The sequence below is a fragment of the Thalassophryne amazonica genome, chromosome 19 (genome assembly GCF_902500255.1).
Source record: "Thalassophryne amazonica chromosome 19, fThaAma1.1, whole genome shotgun sequence".
In the NCBI taxonomy this organism is placed as follows: Eukaryota; Metazoa; Chordata; class Actinopteri; order Batrachoidiformes; family Batrachoididae; genus Thalassophryne; species Thalassophryne amazonica.
In genome coordinates this window covers 36,463,634-36,483,089 of record NC_047121.1, presented here as the reverse complement: position 1 = coordinate 36,483,089, position 19,456 = coordinate 36,463,634, and the positions used below count along the sequence as shown (strand labels likewise).

Sequence of the window (19,456 nt, the reverse complement as noted above, 5' to 3'; positions counted from 1 at the left end):
TGATGGCATTTTGAATGCACAGAGATAGGGGTGGTGGCCAAGTGGTTAATGCGCTTGGTTTCAGTTCAGAAGGTTCCGGGTTCAAATCCCACCCCTGCCACATTTCTCCATGTAATGTGGAGTTGCGTCAGGAAGGGCATCCGGCGTAAAACTTGTGCCAATTCAACATGCAGATCCACCTTGGATTTGCTGTGGCGACCCCAAGTGCAAACAAGGGAGCAGCCGAAGGGACTTACTATATTTAACTCAACCACATGGGGTGTGCAGCCAGTACATTCTGAGTGCCGGTCCCAAGCCCGGATAAATGAGGAGGGTTGCGTCAGGAAGGGCATCCGGCTTAAAACAAGCTAACCCAACTATGCAGACTCAGAATCGAATTCCCATACCGGATCGGTCGCGGCCTGGGTTAACAACGTCCGCCACCGGTGCTATTGCCCAACAGGGTGCCGGTGGAAATTGGGCTACTGCTGGGCGAAGACGACGAAGAAGAGGAGGAAAACGTTGCCAAGAACAGCGGGAGAAGAAAACTAGAAGGGTGGAAATGAGAGTGGAGACTTTGAATGTTGGTAGTATGACTGGTAAAGGGAGAGAGCTGGCTGATATGATGGAGAGGAGAAAGGTAGACATATTGTGTGTGCAAGAGACCAAGTGGAAGGCAAGTAAGAGCAGGAGCATCGGCGGTGGGTACAAGTTGTTGTACCATGGTGAGGACAGGAAGAGAAATGGTGTTGGGGTCATTTTAAAGGAAGAGTATGTTAAAAGTGTGTTGGAGGTTAAGCGAGTGTCTGACAGGGTGATGAGTGTGAAGTTGGAAATTGAAGGGGTGATGATGAATATCATCAGTGCATATGCCCCACAGGTAGGTTGTGAGATGAAGGAGAAAGAAGATTTCTGGTGAGTGTGTTAGATGAGGTGGTGGAGAGTGTGCCCAAGCATGAAAGAGTGGTGATAGGAGCAGACTTCAATGGGCATGTTGAAGGGAACAGAGGTGATGAGGAAGTAATGGGTAGATATGGTATCAAGGATAGGAATGGGGAAGGACAGATGGTAGTTGATTTTGCAAAAAGGATGGAAATGGCTGTGGTGAATACCTACTTTAAGAAAAGGGAGGAGCACAGGGTAACATAAGAGTGGAGGAAGGTGCACACAGGTGGACTACATTCTTTATAGGAGATGCAAGCTAAAAGAAATCACAGACTGTAAGGTGGTAGCAGGAGAGAGTGTCACTAGACAGCATAGGATGGTTGTTTGTAGGATGACTTTAGAGGTAAAGAAGAAGAAGAGAGTGAGAGCTCAACAAAGGATCAGATGGTGGAAGCTGAAGGAGGAAGACTGTTGTGTGAAATTTAGCGAGCAGGTGAGAGAAGCACTAGCTGGAGGCGAAGCAATTTTGGACAACTGGAAAAGTACTGCAGATGTGGTGAGGGAGATAGCTAGGGCAGTACTGGGTATGACATCTGGACAGTGGAAGGAAGACAAGGAGACTTGGTGGTGGAATGAAGAGGTCCAGGAAAGCATAAGGAGAAAGAGGTTGGCAAAAACGTTTTGGGATAGTCGGAGAGATGAAGAAAGTAGACAGGAGTACAAGGAGATGCGGCGTAAGGCGAGAAGTGGCAAAAGCAAAGGAAAAGGCATATTGCGAGCTGTACAAGAAGTTGAAGAGTAAGGAAGGAGAAAAGGACTTGTACCGATTGGCCAGACAAAGGGACAGAGCTGGAAAGGATGTGCAGCAGGTTAGGGTGGTAAAACATGCACATGGTAATGTGCTGACAAGTGAGGAGTGTGTGCTGAGAAGGTGGAGGGAATATTTTGAAGAGTTGATGAATAAAGAAAATGAGCGAGAGAAAAGGCTGGATGATGTGGTGAGAGTAAATCAGGAAGTAAAAGAGATTAGCAAGGACGAAGTGAGGGCTGCTATGAAGAGGATGAAGAGTGGAAAGGCAGTTGGTCCAGATGACATTCCAATGGAGGCATGGAAATGTCTAGGAGAGATGGCAGTAGAGTTTCTAACCAGATTGTTTAATAAAATCTTGGAAAGTGAGAGGATGCCTGAGGAGTGGAGACGAAGTGTGCTGGTTCCTATTTTCAAGAACAAGGGTGATGTGCAGAGCTGCAGTAACTACAGAGGCATAAAGCTGATCAGCCACAGCATGAAGTTATGGGAAAGAGTAGTAGAAGCTAGGCTTAGAAAACAGGTGAAGATCTGTGAGCAGCAATATGGTTTCATGCCGAGAAAGAGCACTACAGATGCAATATTTGCTCTGAGAATACTGTTGGAAAAGTACAGAGAAGGACAGAAAGAGTTACATTGTGTGTTTGTGGACTTAGAAAAAGCTTATGATAGGGTGCCAAGAGAAGAGTTGTGGCATTGTTTCAGGAAGTCTGGAGTGGCAGAGAAGTACGTTAGGGTAGTGCAGGACATGTACAAGAATAGTGTGACAGCGGTGAGATGCGCAGTCGGAATGACAGACTCATTCAAGGTGGAGGTGGGATTACACCAAGGATCAGCTCTGAGTCCTTTCTTGTTTGCAGTGGTGATGGACAGGTTGACAGATGAGATCAGACAGGAGTCCCCATGGACTATGATGTTTGCAGATGACATTGTGATCTGTAGTGAGAGTAGAGAGCAAGTTGAGTCTAGTCTGGAGAAGTGGAGATATGCTTTGGAGAGAAGGGGAATGAAAGTCAGTAGAAGCAAGATTGAGTACATGTGTGTGAATGAGAGGGAGCCCAGTGGAATAGTGCAGTTACAAGGAGTAGAAGTGGTGAAAGTAGATGAGTTTAAATATTTGGGGTCAACTGTTCAAAGTAATGGAGAGTGTGGTAGAGAGGTGAAGAAGAGAGTGCAGGCAGGGTGGAGTGGGTGGAGAAAGGTGGCAGGAGTGATTTGTGACCGAAGAATATCAGCAAGAGTGAAGGGGAAAGTTTACAAAACAGTAGTGAGACCAGCTATGTTGTATGGTTTAGAGACAGTGGCACTAACAAAAAGACAGGAGGCAGAGCTGGAGGTGGCAGAGCTGAAGATGTTGAGATTCTCTTTGGGAGTGACAAGAATGGACAAGATTAGGAATGAACATATCAGAGGGACAGCTCAGGTGGGACGGTTTGGAGACAAAGTCAGAGAGGCGAGATTGAGATGGTTTGGGCATGTGCAGAGGAGGGACCCAGGGTATATAGGGAGAAGGATGCTGAGGATGGAGCCACAAGGCAGGAGGAGAAGAGGGAGACCAAAGAGGAGGTTCATGGATGTGCTGAGAGAGGACATGCAGGTGGTTGGTGTGACAGAGGAAGATACAGAGGACAGGGTGAGATGGAAATGATTGATCTGCTGTGGCGACCCCTAACGGGAACAGCCGAAAGACAAAGAAGATTTTGAATGCACAGAGATACCAACCAAAAGTGTTGCGTTTATATTTTTGTTGAGTGTATTTCTGTGATGGTGAAAAAGTTTTGCTCTGTCCGCAATGACGTCACAGTGGTTTTCTGAAAAGTTCAGATATTTTCAATTTAGGAGTGACTGCACTAAAAAGTGGACTGCTCTAGCAAAAAAAGAGAATGGGTACTGAGTTGTTTTTCTTCTAAGCTACTGTGACCACATTTGTTCTCATTTAGAACTGAGGGGGAAAAAAAAGATGCTGCTGCCCAAAAAAACTATATGCACACAAGGCTACTCTACTTTGTTGCTTTTTTTCCTGCCCCACACCTACAAAAATTTTGTGACCAAGCTTAACCGCATCCATCCAACCCCCTGGTCCACTCGAGGGTGTTGGTGGGTTACGGGTTTACCCAATCATCACTAATTCTCAAGTAGCCCACAAATAGGTCTACTTTATAATTTAATTTTCTAAATATTCACCTGATAAAATGGGTGTTTCTTTACATTCTGTGCTCCATTAGGCCCTGAGCCCAGTCGAGTCTTTGGATCTTTTATAAGAAGTTGCTGGATGAGGTCTTTGGCCAGTGGCCCCATGTCTTTGGGAAAAGGAGGATCCTTTTTTGAAATCCTTCTGCAATTTAAGAAGCAGTGATAGTGAGTGCTGATTTTTAATGATAATTCCCAAAACACTGTTGGTGGAGACCACAGCGAACTCATACTTGGCAATGTCTGTGTGAGAGTTGTCATCTCTGTCCACGGTGAACGGTGAGCCACCAGTCAAAAGCTCATACATCAACACACCAAGGCTCCACCAGTCCACTGCCTGGAATGGAGGAAAAGCCCCCCGACACAAGACTTTAATGTAACAGACTAAAGACAATCATCATTAGAAAGCATTAAGCAATCACATTTATGGGCACAGAAAAGGCCAGGGACTGTTTCAATCGATGAAACTAGAAATGCCAGAAAACATAAATGTAAAATTTACTTTGTCATGTCCGGACTCTCCTCCTTCCACAATTTCTGGAGCCATGTATTCAATGGTGCCACAGACAGAGAACGCTCTTTCCACCTATTTTAAAAACAAATAAATATTTGAAAAACCAACAAAAGTTTGAAGCTACATATGACAAAATATCTTGTTCTGGGTAGCTATTTTGTTGGAGGGGATTTTTTTGTAGATTCTATAGTGTCTCAGAAATAACTGCGATAAACAGAAACACTGTCAGTTGAAGAGTACTTTATTCCACAGATAATGCAAGTACACCCTTTCAAAGAGCAATGAGCATTTGTTCCTGGAATTTGAATGTAAAAACTAGTCAACTATCCTAAATAAATAAAATAAAAATACACAATTTAAACAAGTAATAAAACAGATTATCTCTGTTAAAAAATTATTACAATTAAATGTATTACTAGCATGTTGCCTGTGGGGATCCATGGGCTCTAGAGGTAGTGTTCATAAAATGGGTGGCTGACATTAATGTTGTGCTACGTGGCACGATATATTCGCAATCACGATGTGCAGCTCGTCCAGTGGAGTAAAGAACAAGTAAACAGAGCGAGTGGTGACGTCAGCGGATCACACCAAAGCGCAGCTCGTCTGAAGGATTATAACAAGATGTTAAATCTGTTATAAACATACTTTAACAGCTGCACACAAGAAGGAAAGTACACACAACTGTTTTATCAAGCCATGACAATGTAAACATGATAAATAATTACCTTTTTAGGCAGCTCCAAATGCTTTCTGCAACTTGTTAAGAGCACGAGTGTGCGGGAACGACTGAAGCTGGAGCGGTCCTCTGTGATTCAGGAAGTAATTATAGCCATTTTCAATGGCCAATTTGCAAAGAAAATGATTAATCTGACACAAAATAATAATTTTATATACAGTGTCCAGCGCAGAGCGTCCAGCTGGGAACACAGCGGGTGGGAACATCACGACGACATGTGTCCTACTGCTTGAATAAAAGACATGCTCATGTCAGGGGGCCTTTAGTCCTCAACAGTTTTTAGAAGAAGAACTCAACCCTTTTATTTCCTGTTAATTATGTAATTTTTAATGTTAATTTACTGTCTTAAAGTATTTCTAAATTGTTTAGGTTCTTGTTATCATATACACACTATAATAATAATAATTATTATTATTATTATCAGTATTATTTTTTTCTATTTTGTCATTTGCTTTTTAAATGAACCAAAATGGAAATAAGTGTTTTCATTGTCTTGTGTCATTCATGTACTTTAAACATATTTACAATTACATTATGTACTTACATTAAACTTACTAAATAAAATCATGCACACGTTCACGCTTTTAATATATAGATGATTTACCACTCCCTGCTGGAATGGCGTGTGAGTCCAGAATGTAATCATCAATGTCCATTGTTCAGTGTTGTTAGCTAATATCCATAGTTTCTCAAAAAATATTAGTCCTATCAACATTCCGATCAACATTACACCCAAAATACATAAGCATACCAAACGGCAAATGTCTGCTAACCCCAGTTGTCCGTGATCAAAGTTATACACATGCACGCACGTACACATACACAGATGCCACTTGTCTTTTAATATATTGTCGCAAGCTGCATGGAAAAACAAAAACCAAGCCAGAGCTTTTTGCCTTTCCTGCATTCTGCTGCTAGCAGGTGCTTTTATTTTTATACACCCACAAAGAGACAGTGGTGGAAGACATCAAGCGCACTACAATTCTCACTCATGGTAACAGCAACATGGAACTTAACTAAACTGCCTAAATCAATTGGACTACAAAAACACAATAAAGCAATAACACTAACAATACTGTTAAACTAACATGAACCACAATAACATTTAAAACCACAAAGCCCTAAACCCCCATGGTGCATTGCAGCACAACGTCTACTGTTCACTGTTGTTAGCTAATATCGCTAATTTCTTCAAAAATATTAGTCCTATCAGCTTTCCCTTTTCGCAGCATTCATCCTTGAACCAAAATACCTAAGCATACCAAACAGCCAAGTCATACACACATGCATACAAGCACACAAAGGCCACTTGGCTATTATAATATAGAATAGTTTATAGAAAATGAAACAATTTTGATTTTGTGCGCAAAGTCAAATAATGTAAACATCCAAAATAAAACTAGGATGTTTAGAAATGTGTTGAAAATTCCTTGCTTTGTTAAAAAAAAGCACTTGGGAAAATTTTGAATAGAATGTTAAATTTCATAGGGAAATCATAATTTTGTCCTCATCAGTACTATCTGAATAACTGAGGACTTTTTTCCACATTCTGTTGAGACATACCTGGTCAAATTCTTTACTGAGGCCAAAGTCTGTGAGAACAATATGTCCAAGTGAATCCAGAAGAATATTTTCAAGCTTTAGGTCTCGATAAACAATCCCAAGCTGCAACAAGAAATCACCAAAAACCAAGGCACTACAACAAGTGACATACACAACATGGACACTGATGAAAATTTAAGAGATCTGATTGTACTGTGGTTGGGAGGTACCTCGTGTAGATGCTCAAGTGCCAACACTATTTCTCCACTGTAGATGGCTACTTCCTGCTCTCTGAATCGCACCCTTTGCACCAAATGTGTGAAGAGTTCCCCACCATTCACATAATCTACAATCAAAGAAAATGTCACAAAATTCCACTGGATATGGCATTATCAAACTAATGTAAATCTATCTGTAAATCTATTTTTTTTAACTACTATTATACTCATTTAAACATATCAAATAAGTGAAAAAGTGCATCACAGGAAAGGAAGTTTAACCTAACCCGTGCTATGTTCTTATGAGATGGAATGCTGTGTATTGCTTTGTATTATTTGTCCTGTGTGTTTTATGTTGTTTGTGTATTTTATGACCTGGCAAGAGATTAGAGATGCAAATTATCTAGTAACAAAGTGATACAATGCATCAAACTGCAGCAGTTATGAACATGATCATGCTAAATAACTAAGTAAACAAACACATCAATTTTAATATCCTAACCGAGAATGAGGTGCAGCTTGGTATCCGTCTGAAAGGCATAGTGAAGTGTGACGAGGAATGGAGACTGTCGGATGTGTTCCAGCACTTGCCGCTCTGTCCGTGTGTGTTCGGCAGTCTTTGCTTTTTGAACGATAGTGGCCTTCTTCAAAACCTTCATGGCATACAGTTTCCCTGCATCATGCCCACTGACTTTCCTCACCAGGAACACCTTACCATATGCTGGGGGGAATAAATAGAGAGTGCAAATTTCAGTACAAACACAAATCCTTAAGCATAGTAAATGACTGAATGCTTAGTATTCTAAAAACAGGTCTACAAAGAAAAATAAACTAACAATAAACAGCTTTACTCACCACCTGTGCCGAGCACTTTTAACAGTTCAAAGTTTTCTATGCCCACCCTCTCCACATGGCCTGTCAGGTTGGCTGAAATCAGAATGGAAACAAGTTCAATTTGCTGGTGTGACTCAATTCATGTTAAGAACACACAGATGTAGTGAGATTGATGGCTATCTGAAGAAAACAAAATAACAGCGCAATTAGCATTTTGCTATAGATCAGATATGTGTCTATAAAGGTCATTTATACACAAAAAAGTGTGTTAAAAGTATATGTGCTGTATTTTACAAAAAAAAAAAAACATGAAAAATTAGCTTGTCCTCAAAAAGTCTTCAGAGACAAACTCATATCCCACCATAGATTTTGGACCACGTGAGTCTGACCTGTTTCACGGACAAATTAATTCACTGAACCAAAATCCCTACTGTTTGCAGCTGCATAAATGACGCCATTTTGATCAACTCACTGGAGAATTAGTCAAACTGGGTGATGAGAACAGAAGATATGTTTAAAAGAAAGCACACAGTATTACATTACCTTACAGTGGTCTAAACTTTATTTTTTTGTTACTATGTCTCATTCTACAAACTACATTTGGAATTTTGAAATGAAGAGTGTTGCTTTGTGGAAATTATGAGGCAATAATTTCCGATGTGGTAAACTAACAGAGAGACATAGCAGCCTGAAGTTTAGACTTGAGGGCTATGAAGTGGAGGATAAACAATCTGAAGCATTGGACCGATGAGTAAAAGTCTGTGGCAAATGCACGGCCAACTGAAGCAGAGCAGGCTGGGGTAGGATTTGACAGCTCATAGCAGTCAATGTGCTCAACTGTAAAAATGAACAAATGCTACAGACAGTGCTCAGTGTCAGTAAACTTCTGCATGAACTTGAGTACTAAAAAAAAGGAACTCGAGTACTAAATTATTTTGCACAAAACGTATTGTGTCTTTCTCAATCACAATCTCCCTGCACAAATGACAGATCATAGCATGCACTTAGGCATGCATAATCACTGGACTAAAAGCATTCCTTATGTCTCACTCTGAAAATAACCTACTGATCTGATTCTGGCATCTTTTCCTTTGCTTCTCCTGTTACACAAAAATACTGAATCTGTTTATTTCTTTATTTCTTTATTTAAGGATCCCCATTAGTCTTTACCAAAGTAGACTATTCTTCCTGGGGTCCATTCTCAAATAAAAATATTATAATTACATCAAAGTATTACAATTTATACAACTCACAAGCACCAACTGTACAATTCACAGAACATACACAAGTAACAGTTATTTCTTCACAAAACAAACACCAACACTACATTCACGACATTAGGAGAACTGTCTTGTTGAGTATACATTTCTTAAGATTTGCTTTAAAAACTATATGATTTCGTATTAACCTCACATCCGGAGGCAACTGATTCCAATATAAGATGGATCGATATATAAATGTATTTTTTAGAGCATTAGTTTTTGGCAGAGGCAAAACAAAAATAGAACTAGTAGCTTGTCTTGTGCTAAACTCATGCCTGTTACCAGTGAGTTGAAGTTTAGAGAACAGGCCAAAGGGTTTGTGTGTGGTCCAAATTTTTTGCAAAGAAACCACAGAAGAACAGGCCAGTCTCTCCCTCACTGTCATCCATGACAGTCTGTGATGTAGGATGTTAACACTGGTTCGAAAAGGACAGCCTAGAGCAGGGGTGGGCAATCATGTGCCATAAAGGGCTGAGACACTGCAGGTTTTCCGTGCAACCAATCGCCTCAGCAGGTGATTTCATTAATGATCAGGTGTCTCAGCAGGTGATTTCACTGACAACCAGGTGTTTATGTTCAGAGCAGAAGCTCATCAGCAACCCACCTGCTGAGGTGATTGGTTACATGGAAAACCTGCAGTGTCTCGGCCCTCGATGCCCACCCCTGGCCTAGAGTGAGTCTTGCTGCTCGATTCTGTGCTATCTGGACTTTGTTCAGGTCTTTGAGAGCAGCCTTTGACCACACAACAGAACAGTAGTCTAAGTGACACAACACTAAAGACTGTAAAACTAATTTCCTTGTTGCTGTTGACATAAATTGAGCATTGCATCGAATTAAAAAGATGTTTCTGCTCATTTTGGTCACAATATTATTAATATGTGTTGTCCAAGACATCCTTTGATTCAAAGTCACCCCAAGCAATTTTATCTCAGTCACTTGTTCTAATAATTGATTGTGCAAAGAGAGGTTTAACTTCGGGGTGTCTCTTAAGATGTGCTTAGAGCCTAAAATCATACACTCATACACACATATCATTTACAAAAATACTATACAGCAAAGGACCAAGACAACTGCCTTGTGGAATGCCACATGTTAGGGTCACAGTATCTGAAAATGAACCACTGAAAGCAACACATTGCTTTCTGTCGATCAAATAACTTCTTAAAAAACATAAAGCAGAGCTTTTAAATCCATATGTTGATAATTTCCCAATTAGAAGTTCATGATCGACTAGATCAAAGGCCCCACTAAAGTCCAGAAATGCAATTCCTATCTTTTGCTTACAATCAATTTGTCGCAGCCAGTCATCAGTCAGAGCTGTAAGTGCTGTACTTGTTGAGTAGCCTTCTTTATAGGCATGTTGGGCATCAGAATGAAGATGATTTACTTCAAAATAATTCTGAATCTGTTTGAACATAATCCCCTCCAACAGTTTACTCAGGACAGGTAAGATGCTTATTGGTCTGCTGTTCTGCCCAGTCAGTGGCTCTTTGGAATTTTTTGTCAGAGGAATAATTTTTGCTATTTTCCGTCGATCCGGATATGTTGTGAAAGTGTAGTGACACGGACCCACAACAGGGGGCGCAAATGAACGGTCAATAGATGAGCCAAAAAGTAACAATTTAATGTTGTGAAGGTGCACAACGAATACACAGACAATCTCAGAATATGATTACAGTCAATCCACAAAGGTGACATGTGGGCAGGCTCGAGGATAGAAGACGTCTGTCCTGAGAAGAGCCAGAACCATACGATTTCCGCCGCCACCGAACCTGGTGAATACTGGAGCCGCCAAGTCCCGAATTCCCAGGTGATCACCGTCCCCGACTGTCGGATCTGGTACTGCCGGCAAAGAACAAAGACAGTCAAGTGTGGGTGTGTGTACACCCAGTAACAACAACGGTGGGAACGCCACCTCCACCTCTCACTCAATATGCTGATGAGTTTGCAGTGATCCCTCAGAGGAAAAGAGTGCCATCCTGCACTCACTCAGCCTCCACAAAACAAGGGACCGGTACGCCTGCAAACACTCACAATGTACAGATTATAGGTAAACACAAATGGCTGAGGATATTACCTCCATTGAAGTACGATATCTCGGCGATGAGGTGGAGATGACGTCTGGGTTTTATGGAGTGAGATGATGAAGAATGAGTGACAGCTGTCAGGAAATAATGAGTAACAGCTGTCACTCCCGGCTGTGTCCGTGGCGGCAGCGCCCTCTCGTGCCTGAAGCCCGCACTTCAGGCAGGGCGCCCTCTGGTGGTGGGCCAGCAGTACCTCCTCTTCTGGCGGCCCACACAACAGGACCCCCCCCTCAACGGGCGCGACCAGGTTTATCGGGGTGTCGGCGGTAGAAATCGGCCAGGAGGGCCGGATCCAGGATGAAGCTCCTCTTCACCCAGGAGCGTTCTTCGGGTCCATACCCCTCCCAGTCCACCAGATATTGGAACCCCCGGCCCATTCGACGGACGTCCAGGAGCCGGCGCACTGTCCAAGCCGGCTCCCCGTCAATGATCCGGGCAGGAGGCGGCGCCGGACCGGGAGCACAGAGTGTGGTACGGTTTGAGTTTGGAGACTTGGAACACCGGGTGGATCCGCAGTGAAGCTGGGAGCTGGAGCTTCACTGCGGCAGGGCTGAGGACCTTGAGGATGCGAAATGGGCCGATGAACCTGTCCATCAGTTTTGGTGACTGTACTTGTAGTGGGATGTCCTTCGTCGACAACCACACCTCCTGCCCGGGCTGGTATGCAGGGGCCGGGGACCGCCGGCGGTCTGCATGGGTCTTGGCCCTCGTCCGGGCCTTCAACAAGGCAGAACGGGCGGTGCGCCACCTCCGAAGGTGGGCCCGGACCGAGGGCACACCGACCTCTCCCTCCACCACGGGAAATAATGGGGGCTGGTACCCCAAACACACCTCAAATGGGGAAAGGCCGGTGGCAGAAGACACCTGGCTGTTATGTGCATACTTGATCCAGGCCAGATGGTTACTCCAGGCCGTCGGGTGCGCGGATGTTACACAGCGGAGGGTCTGTTCCAGCTCCTGGTTGGCCCGCTCTGCCTGTCCGTTCGTCTGTGGATGGTACCCGGACGAGAGGCTCACGGTGGCCCCCAGTTCCCTGCAGAAACTCCTCCAGACGTGAGAGGAAAACTGGGGACCACGATCCGAGACTACGTCAGTGGGAATCCCATGCAGACGGACGACGTGGTGGACCAGGAGGTCCGCTGTCTCCTGGGCCGTAGGGAGCTTCGGGAGGGCCACGAAGTGGGCCGCCTTGGAGAATCGGTCCACTATCGTGAGGATGGTGGTGTTGCCCTGGGACGGTGGGAGACCTGTGACAAAATCCAGGCCGGTGTGGGACCAGGGGCGATGAGGCACAGGAAGCGGTTGGAGCTGACCTTGGGACTTCCTATGGTCAGCCTTGTCCCTGGCACAGGTGGTACAGGCCTGGATGTACTCCCGGATGTCGGCCTCCATAGACGCCCACCAGAAGCGCTGCCGGACAACTGCCACGGTCCTTCGCACCCCTGGATGACAGGAGAGCTTGGAACCGTGACAGAAGTCAAGGACCGCAGCCCTGGCCTCTGGTGGGACGTATAGTTTGTCTTTTGGTTCAGTTCCCGGGTCCGGGCTTCGTGCCAGGGCCTCCCGGACGATCTTCTCCACGTCCCAGGTGAGGGTGGCCACGATAGTGGACTCAGGCAGGATGGGCTCCGGTGGATCCGACAGTGCAGTTTTGACCTCCTCTTCGTGTACCCGGGACAAGGCATCCGACCTCTGGTTCTTGGTCCCGGGGCGATAGGTGATCCGGAAGTCAAAACGCCCGAAGAACAGTGACCAGCGGGCTTGCCTGGGGTTCAGCCGCTTGGCGGTCCTGATTTACTCCAGGTTCCGATGGTCAGTGAAAACCGTGAACGGCACAGACACTCCCTCCAACAGGTGTCTCCACTCCTCAAGAGCCTCTTTCACCGCAAGTAGTTCTCGATTGCCGACGTCATAGTTCCGTTCAGCCGGGGTCATCCTGCGTGAAAAGTAGGCACACGGGTGAAGAACCTTATCAGTCTCTCCGCTCTGGGATAGCACGGCTCCTATCCCTGAGTCAGAGGCGTCCACTTCAACCACGAACTGGCGGCTAGGGTCGGGCTGCACCAAAACTGGCGCAGTAGAGAACCGTCGTTTCAACTCCTTGAACACGGCTTCGCACCGATCCGACCAGGTGAAGGGGACTTTTGGAGAGGTCAGGGCTGTCAGGGGGCTAACTACCTGACTGTAGCCCTTAATGAACCTCCTATAGAAATTAGCAAGCCGAGGAACTGTTGCAGCTTCCTACGGCTTGTTGGTTGGGGCCAATCTCTCACCGCCGCAACCTTGGCCGGATCAGGGGCGACGGACTTAGAGGAGATGATAAACCCCAGGAAGGACAAAGACGTGCGGTGAAACTCGCACTTCTCGCCCTTCACAAACAGTCGGTTCTCTAACAATCGCTGCAGGACCTGACGTACATGCTGGACATGGGTCTCAGGATCCGGAGAAAAGATGAGAATATCGTCCAGATATACGAAGACGAATTGGTGCAGGAAGTCCCGCAAGACGTCGTTAACCAAGGCTTGGAACGTCGCGGGGGCGTTGGTGAGGCCGAACGGCATGACCAGGTACTCAAAGTGACCTAACGGGGTGTTAAATGCCGTCTTCCATTCGTCTCCCTTCCGGATCCGAACCAGGTGATACGCATTTCTAAGATCCAGCTTAGTAAAGATTTTGGCTCCATGCAAGGGGGTGAACACGGAATCCAACAATGGCAACGGGTATCGGTTGCGAACCGTAATCTCATTCAGCCCCCTGTAATCAATGCATGGACGGAGTCCGCCATCTTTCTTGCCCACAAAAAAGAAACCTGCCCCCATCGGGGAGGTGGAGTTCCGGATCAGCCCGGCAGCTAATGAGTCCTGGATGTAGGTCTCCATTGATTCGCGCTCAGGTCGTGAGAGGTTGTACAGCCTGCTGGACGGGAACTCAGCGCCTGGAACCAAATCAATGGCACAATCGTACGGGCGGTGCGGGGGAAGGGTGAGTGCCAGATCCTTGCTGAAGACGTCAGCAAGATCGTGGTACTCAACCGGCACTGCCGTCAGATTGGGAGGGACTTTGACCTCCTCCTTAGCCTGTAAACCAGGAGGAACCGAGGATCCTAAACACACCCAATGGCAGGTTTCGCTCCACTGAACCACCACCCCAGACGGCCAATCAATCCGGGGATTGTGCTTCAACATCCATGGGAAGCCCAAAATCACGTGGGAGGTAGAAGGAGTTACAAAAAACTCAATCTCCTCCCGATGGTTTCCAGACACCACCAGAGTTACTGGTTGTGTCTTGTGTGTGATTAAAGGGAGGAGGGTGCCATCTAGTGCCCGCACCTGCAATGGCGAAGGAAGTGCCACCAGAGGGAGCCCTACCTCCCTTGCCCATCTGCTGTCTAGCAGATTCCCTTCTGACCCCGTGTCCACCAGTGCTGGGGCTTGAAGGGTTAAATCCCCGCTCAGGATTGTAACTGGGAGTTGTGTGGCAATCTGTGTGTGTCCCACGTGAATGTTTTGACCCCCCCTTAGCCCAGTCTCTGAGGGCGGTTGTTGTTGTGGCCGTTTGGGGCAGTTTTTCTGTATGTGCTCCTTCGAGCTGCAGAAAAAACACTCCCCGCGGACCAGCCTCCTCATTTTGGCCCTGTGCGTTTCCCTAACAACGTCAACAGGGGGAGCTGTTGCCCCACGGAGCGCTGCGGCTGTGGAGCGTGGGGAGGGCGGCCCCTTTTCGAACCCGGAAGGGAGAGGGACGGCGCGTATCCGGCCACGTCCTTCGCCTCGCTCCCGACGGCGTTCCTCCAACCGATTGTCTAACCGTATAATGAGATCGATAAGCCCATCTAAATCCCGCGGTTCCTCCTTAGCTACCAGATGCTCCTTCAGGACCGATGACAGTCCGTTTATGAAGGCGGCGCGGAGCGCAACGTTATTCCAGCCGGACCTCACAGCCGCGATGCGGAAGTCGACTGCATATTCGGCTGCGCACCGGCGCCCCTGTCGCATTGACAGCAGCATTGTTGAAGCGGTCTCTCTGTTAGGGTGATCAAACACTGTTCTGAACTCCCCCACAAACCCAGTGTATGCTGATAACAACCATGAGTTCTGTTCCCAGAGCGCCGTAGCCCAGGCGCGTGCCTTACCCCGAAGCAAAGCAATAACATAAGCCACCTTGCTGGCGTCAGACGCGTACATCACGGGTCGTTGTGCAAAGACGAGCGAACACTGCATCAGAAAGTCCGCGCACGTCTCCACACAACCCCGTACGGCTCAGGGGGACTTATGTATGCTTCAGGGGATGGTGGGGGGGTTTGTTGAATGACCAGTGGAATGTTAATACCCGGCACCGGGTCGGCAGGAGGTGGAGCCGCAGCAGCGCTCTGATCGCGCGCTTCCACCTGTGCGGTGAGAGCCTCCATCCTGCGATTAAGGATGATGTTTTGCTCGGACATCAAATCCAGCCGAGCGGTAAAGGCGGTGAGGATTTGCTGCAACTCACCGAGCACGCCTCCTGCAGACGCCTGTGCACCCTGCTCTTCCATTGGCTGTCCAACAGATGGATGACGCCCCTCGGGATCCATGACGCTGGCCGAGATATCCTGTTGTGAAAGTGTAGTGACACAGACCCACAACAGGGGGCGCAAATGAACGGTCAATAGATGAGCCAAAAAGTAACAATTTAATGTTGTGAAGGTGCACAACGAATACACAGACAATCTCAGAATATGATTACAGTCAATCCACAAAGGTGACGTGTGGGCAGGCTCGAGGATAGAAGACGTCTGTCCTGAGAAGAGCCGGAACCACACAATTTCCGCCGCCACCGAACCTGGTGAATACTGGAGCCGCCAAGTCCCGAATTCCCAGGTGATCACCGTCCCCGACTGTCGGATCTGGTACTGCCGGCAAAGAACAAAGACAGTCAAGTGTGGGTGTGTGTACACCCAGTAACAACAACGGTGGGAATGCCACCTCCACCTCTCACTCAATATGCTGATGAGTTTGCAGTGATCCCTCAGAGGAAAAGAGTGCCGTCCTGCACTCACTCAGCCTCCACAAAACAAGGGACCGGTACGCCTGCAAACACTCACAATGTACAGATTATAGGTAAACACAAATGGCTGAGGATATTACCTCCATTGAAGTACGATATCTCAGCGATGAGGTGGAGATGACGTCTGGGTTTTATGGAGTGAGATGATGAAGAATGAGTGACAGCTGTCAGGAAATAATGAGTAACAGCTGTCACTCCCGGCTGTGTCCGTGGCGGCAGCGCCCTCTCGTGCCTGAAGCCCGCACTTCAGGCAGGGCGCCCTCTGGTGGTGGGCCAGCAGTACTTCCTCTTCTGGCGGCCCACACAACAGGATAAATACATTCATCAAAACATACACTCAACAAAAATATAAACGCAACACTTTTGGTTTTGCTCCCATTTTGTATGAGATGAACTCAAAGATCTAAAACTTTTTCCACATACACAATATCACCATTTCCCTCAAATATTGTTCACAAACCAGTCTAAATCTGTGATAGTGAGCACTTCTCCTTTGCTGAGATAATCCATCCCACCTCACAGGTGTGCCATACCAAGATGCTGATTAGACACCATGATTAGTGCACAGGTGTGCCTTAGACTGCCCACAATAAAAGGCCACTCTGAAAGGTGCAGTTTTATCACACAGCACAATGCCACAGATGTCGCAAGATTTGAGGGAGCGTGCAATTGGCATGCTGACAGCAGGAATGTCAACCAGAGCTGTTGCTCGTGTATTGAATGTTCATTTCTCTACCATAAGCCGTTTCTAAAGGCGTTTCGGAGAATTTGGCAGTACATCCAACCAGCCTCACAACCGCAGACCACGTGTAACCACACCAGCCCAGGACCTCCACATCCAGCATGTTCACCTCCAAGATCGTCTGAGACCAGCCACTCGGACAGCTGCTGAAACAATCGGTTTGCATAACCAAAGAATTTCTGCACAAACTGTCAGAAACCGTCTCAGGGAAGCTCATCTGCATGCTCGTCGTCCTCATCGGGGTCTCGACCTGACTCCAGTTCGTCGTCGTAACCGACTTGAGTGGGCAAATGCTCACATTCGCTGGCGTTTGGCACGTTGGAGAGGTGTTCTCTTCACGGATGAATCCCGGTTCACACTGGCCAGGGCAGATGGCAGACAGCGTGTGTGGCGTCATGTGGGTGAGCGGTTTTCTGATGTCAATGTTGTGGATCGAGTGGCCCATGGTGGTGGTGGGGTTATGGTATGGGCAGGCGTCTGTTATGGACGAAGAACACAGGTGCATTTTATTGATGGCATTTTGAATGCACAGAGATACCGTGACGAGATTCTGAGGCCATTGTTGTGCCATACATCCAAGAACATCACCTCATGTTGCAGCAGGATAATGCACGGCCCCATGTTGCAAGGATCTGTACACAATTCTTGGAAGCTGAAAATGTCCCAGTTCTTGCATGGCCGGCATTCTCACCGGACATGTCACCCATTGAGCATGTTTGGGATGCTCTGGACCGGCGTATACGACAGCATGTACCAGTTCCTGCCAATATCCAGCAACTTCGCACAGCCATTGAAGAGGAGTGGACCAACATTCCACAGGCCACAATTGACAACCTGATCAACTCTATGCGAAGGAGATGTGTTGCACTGCATGAGGCAAATGGTGGTCACACCAGATACTGACTGGTATCCCCCCCCATAAAACAAAACTGCACCTTTCAGAGTGGCCTTTTATTGTGGACAGTCTAAGGCACACCTGTGCACTAATCATGGTGTCTAATCAGCATCTTGGTATGGCACACCTGTGAGGTGGGATGGATTATCTCAGCAAAGGAGAAGTGCTCACTATCACAGATTTAGACTGGTTTGTGAACAATATTTGAGGGAAATGGTGATATTGTGTATGTGGAAAAAGTTTTAGATCTTTGAGTTCATCTCATACAAAATGGGAGCAAAACCAAAAGTGTTGCGTTTATATTTTTGTTGAGTGTAGCTTATCGGCCTGGCTGTTGATGTAGCTGCAATTTTTAAAAGTTTTCCATCCATGTTATCAATTCCACATGGTTTCTCACAATTTATATTTTCCAGTAATTTTTGAATTTCATTGTCATTAACAGATTTAAAAACAAATGAACAACTCTTACCATACATAATTTGATTAGTTATGATTTCTTCTGACATTTTCCCACCGAGGACAGCTCATTTCTGATCATTTTTACTTTGTCCTGGTAATACTTGCTGAAGGAGTTTGCAATTTCAAAGGGTTTAGCAATGAATGTTCCATTCAGCTCAGTAAATGAAGATATTTTACTTGTTTTGCTTCGACACATAAGTTCATTTATCATCCTCCATATTTGTTTACTATTATCACCACATTCTTTAAATTTTGTCTGATAGTACAGTTTTTTCTTTTGCCTGCTAATTTTTGTTACTTTGTTTCTCAATAAATGATAAGCTTGCCAGTCTCTGGAGCTACAAGGCACTACAGCAACTTTTTTCATTTGATCCCTTTCTTTCATTACTTGCCTCAAACTCTCATCCACCCATGAGGACCTGTTGGACCTTACACAAAGTTTTCTTATTGGGGCATGTTTATCACACACCTCTGTGAATAACTTACAAAAAATATTTAATGCATGCTCGGCATGTGTGTTCTGAAGCACCAGATCCCACTTTACATTTTCCACATCATGGATAAAGTCAAGTTCTGAAAAAGATTTATACATTCTTTTAGAAATGACTTTAGGTCCGGCTCGTGGTATTTTTGTTTTAAAAGAGAAAGCAATTATATTGTGATCACTGAAGCCTACAGGTTCTGAAATAATAGTAAAACACTTTTCAGCACAATTTGTGTAAATATTATCAATACATGTAGATGTGGTTAACCCATCTCTATTGGTTCTAATCCTTGTAGGTGAATTTACTATCTGAACTAGATTGCATACTGTGATTGTGCTACTTAGATGTGATTTCACTGAACAATTCTCAGAAAGCCAATTAATGTTCATATCGGCAAAAATAAACATTTCATGGCTTGTATCAGTAGCTTTCTGAATCATTGTACAAACATTGTTCAAGTATTCAACATTAGCACTTGGTGGTCTGTACAAACAGCACATTAGAATAGGTTTATGATGTGGAAGATGCACTTGAAGCCACAGTGCTTCTATTCCAGGCATACCAAGATCTTTTCTTATTTTGACTGGGATATGACTTTGAATCTTTGATCTGTTAAGTGCACAGAGTAAAAATTTTAAAAATAAATATTTTAAAAATAAAGATGGTCTTCAAATCTCAGATCAGAGGTTCAAGTTGCATAACACCCATGACCCACATTTTAGTTAATAGATTGGCACACGTGTCAAAACATCCTATTGTTGGATATTACTCTGTACA

At 45.5% G+C, this 19,456-nt stretch overlaps 1 protein-coding gene across 1 annotated transcript in view; it reads right to left on the bottom strand.

Moving 5' to 3' along the window:
* The window catches only part of rps6ka5 (ribosomal protein S6 kinase, polypeptide 5), a 57,196-nt gene that overhangs the window by 24,483 nt on the left and 13,257 nt on the right, over positions 1-19,456 (bottom strand). Inside the window, exons 2-8 of the mRNA XM_034195426.1 lie at positions 7,728-7,799; positions 7,375-7,593; positions 6,885-7,000; positions 6,676-6,777; positions 4,365-4,448; positions 4,096-4,199; positions 3,857-4,007 (exon numbers count right to left, since the gene is read on the bottom strand). Coding sequence (XP_034051317.1) covers positions 3,857-4,007; positions 4,096-4,199; positions 4,365-4,448; positions 6,676-6,777; positions 6,885-7,000; positions 7,375-7,593; positions 7,728-7,799 — 848 coding nt within the window. The remainder of the gene's footprint in view (positions 1-3,856; positions 4,008-4,095; positions 4,200-4,364; positions 4,449-6,675; positions 6,778-6,884; positions 7,001-7,374; positions 7,594-7,727; positions 7,800-19,456) is intronic.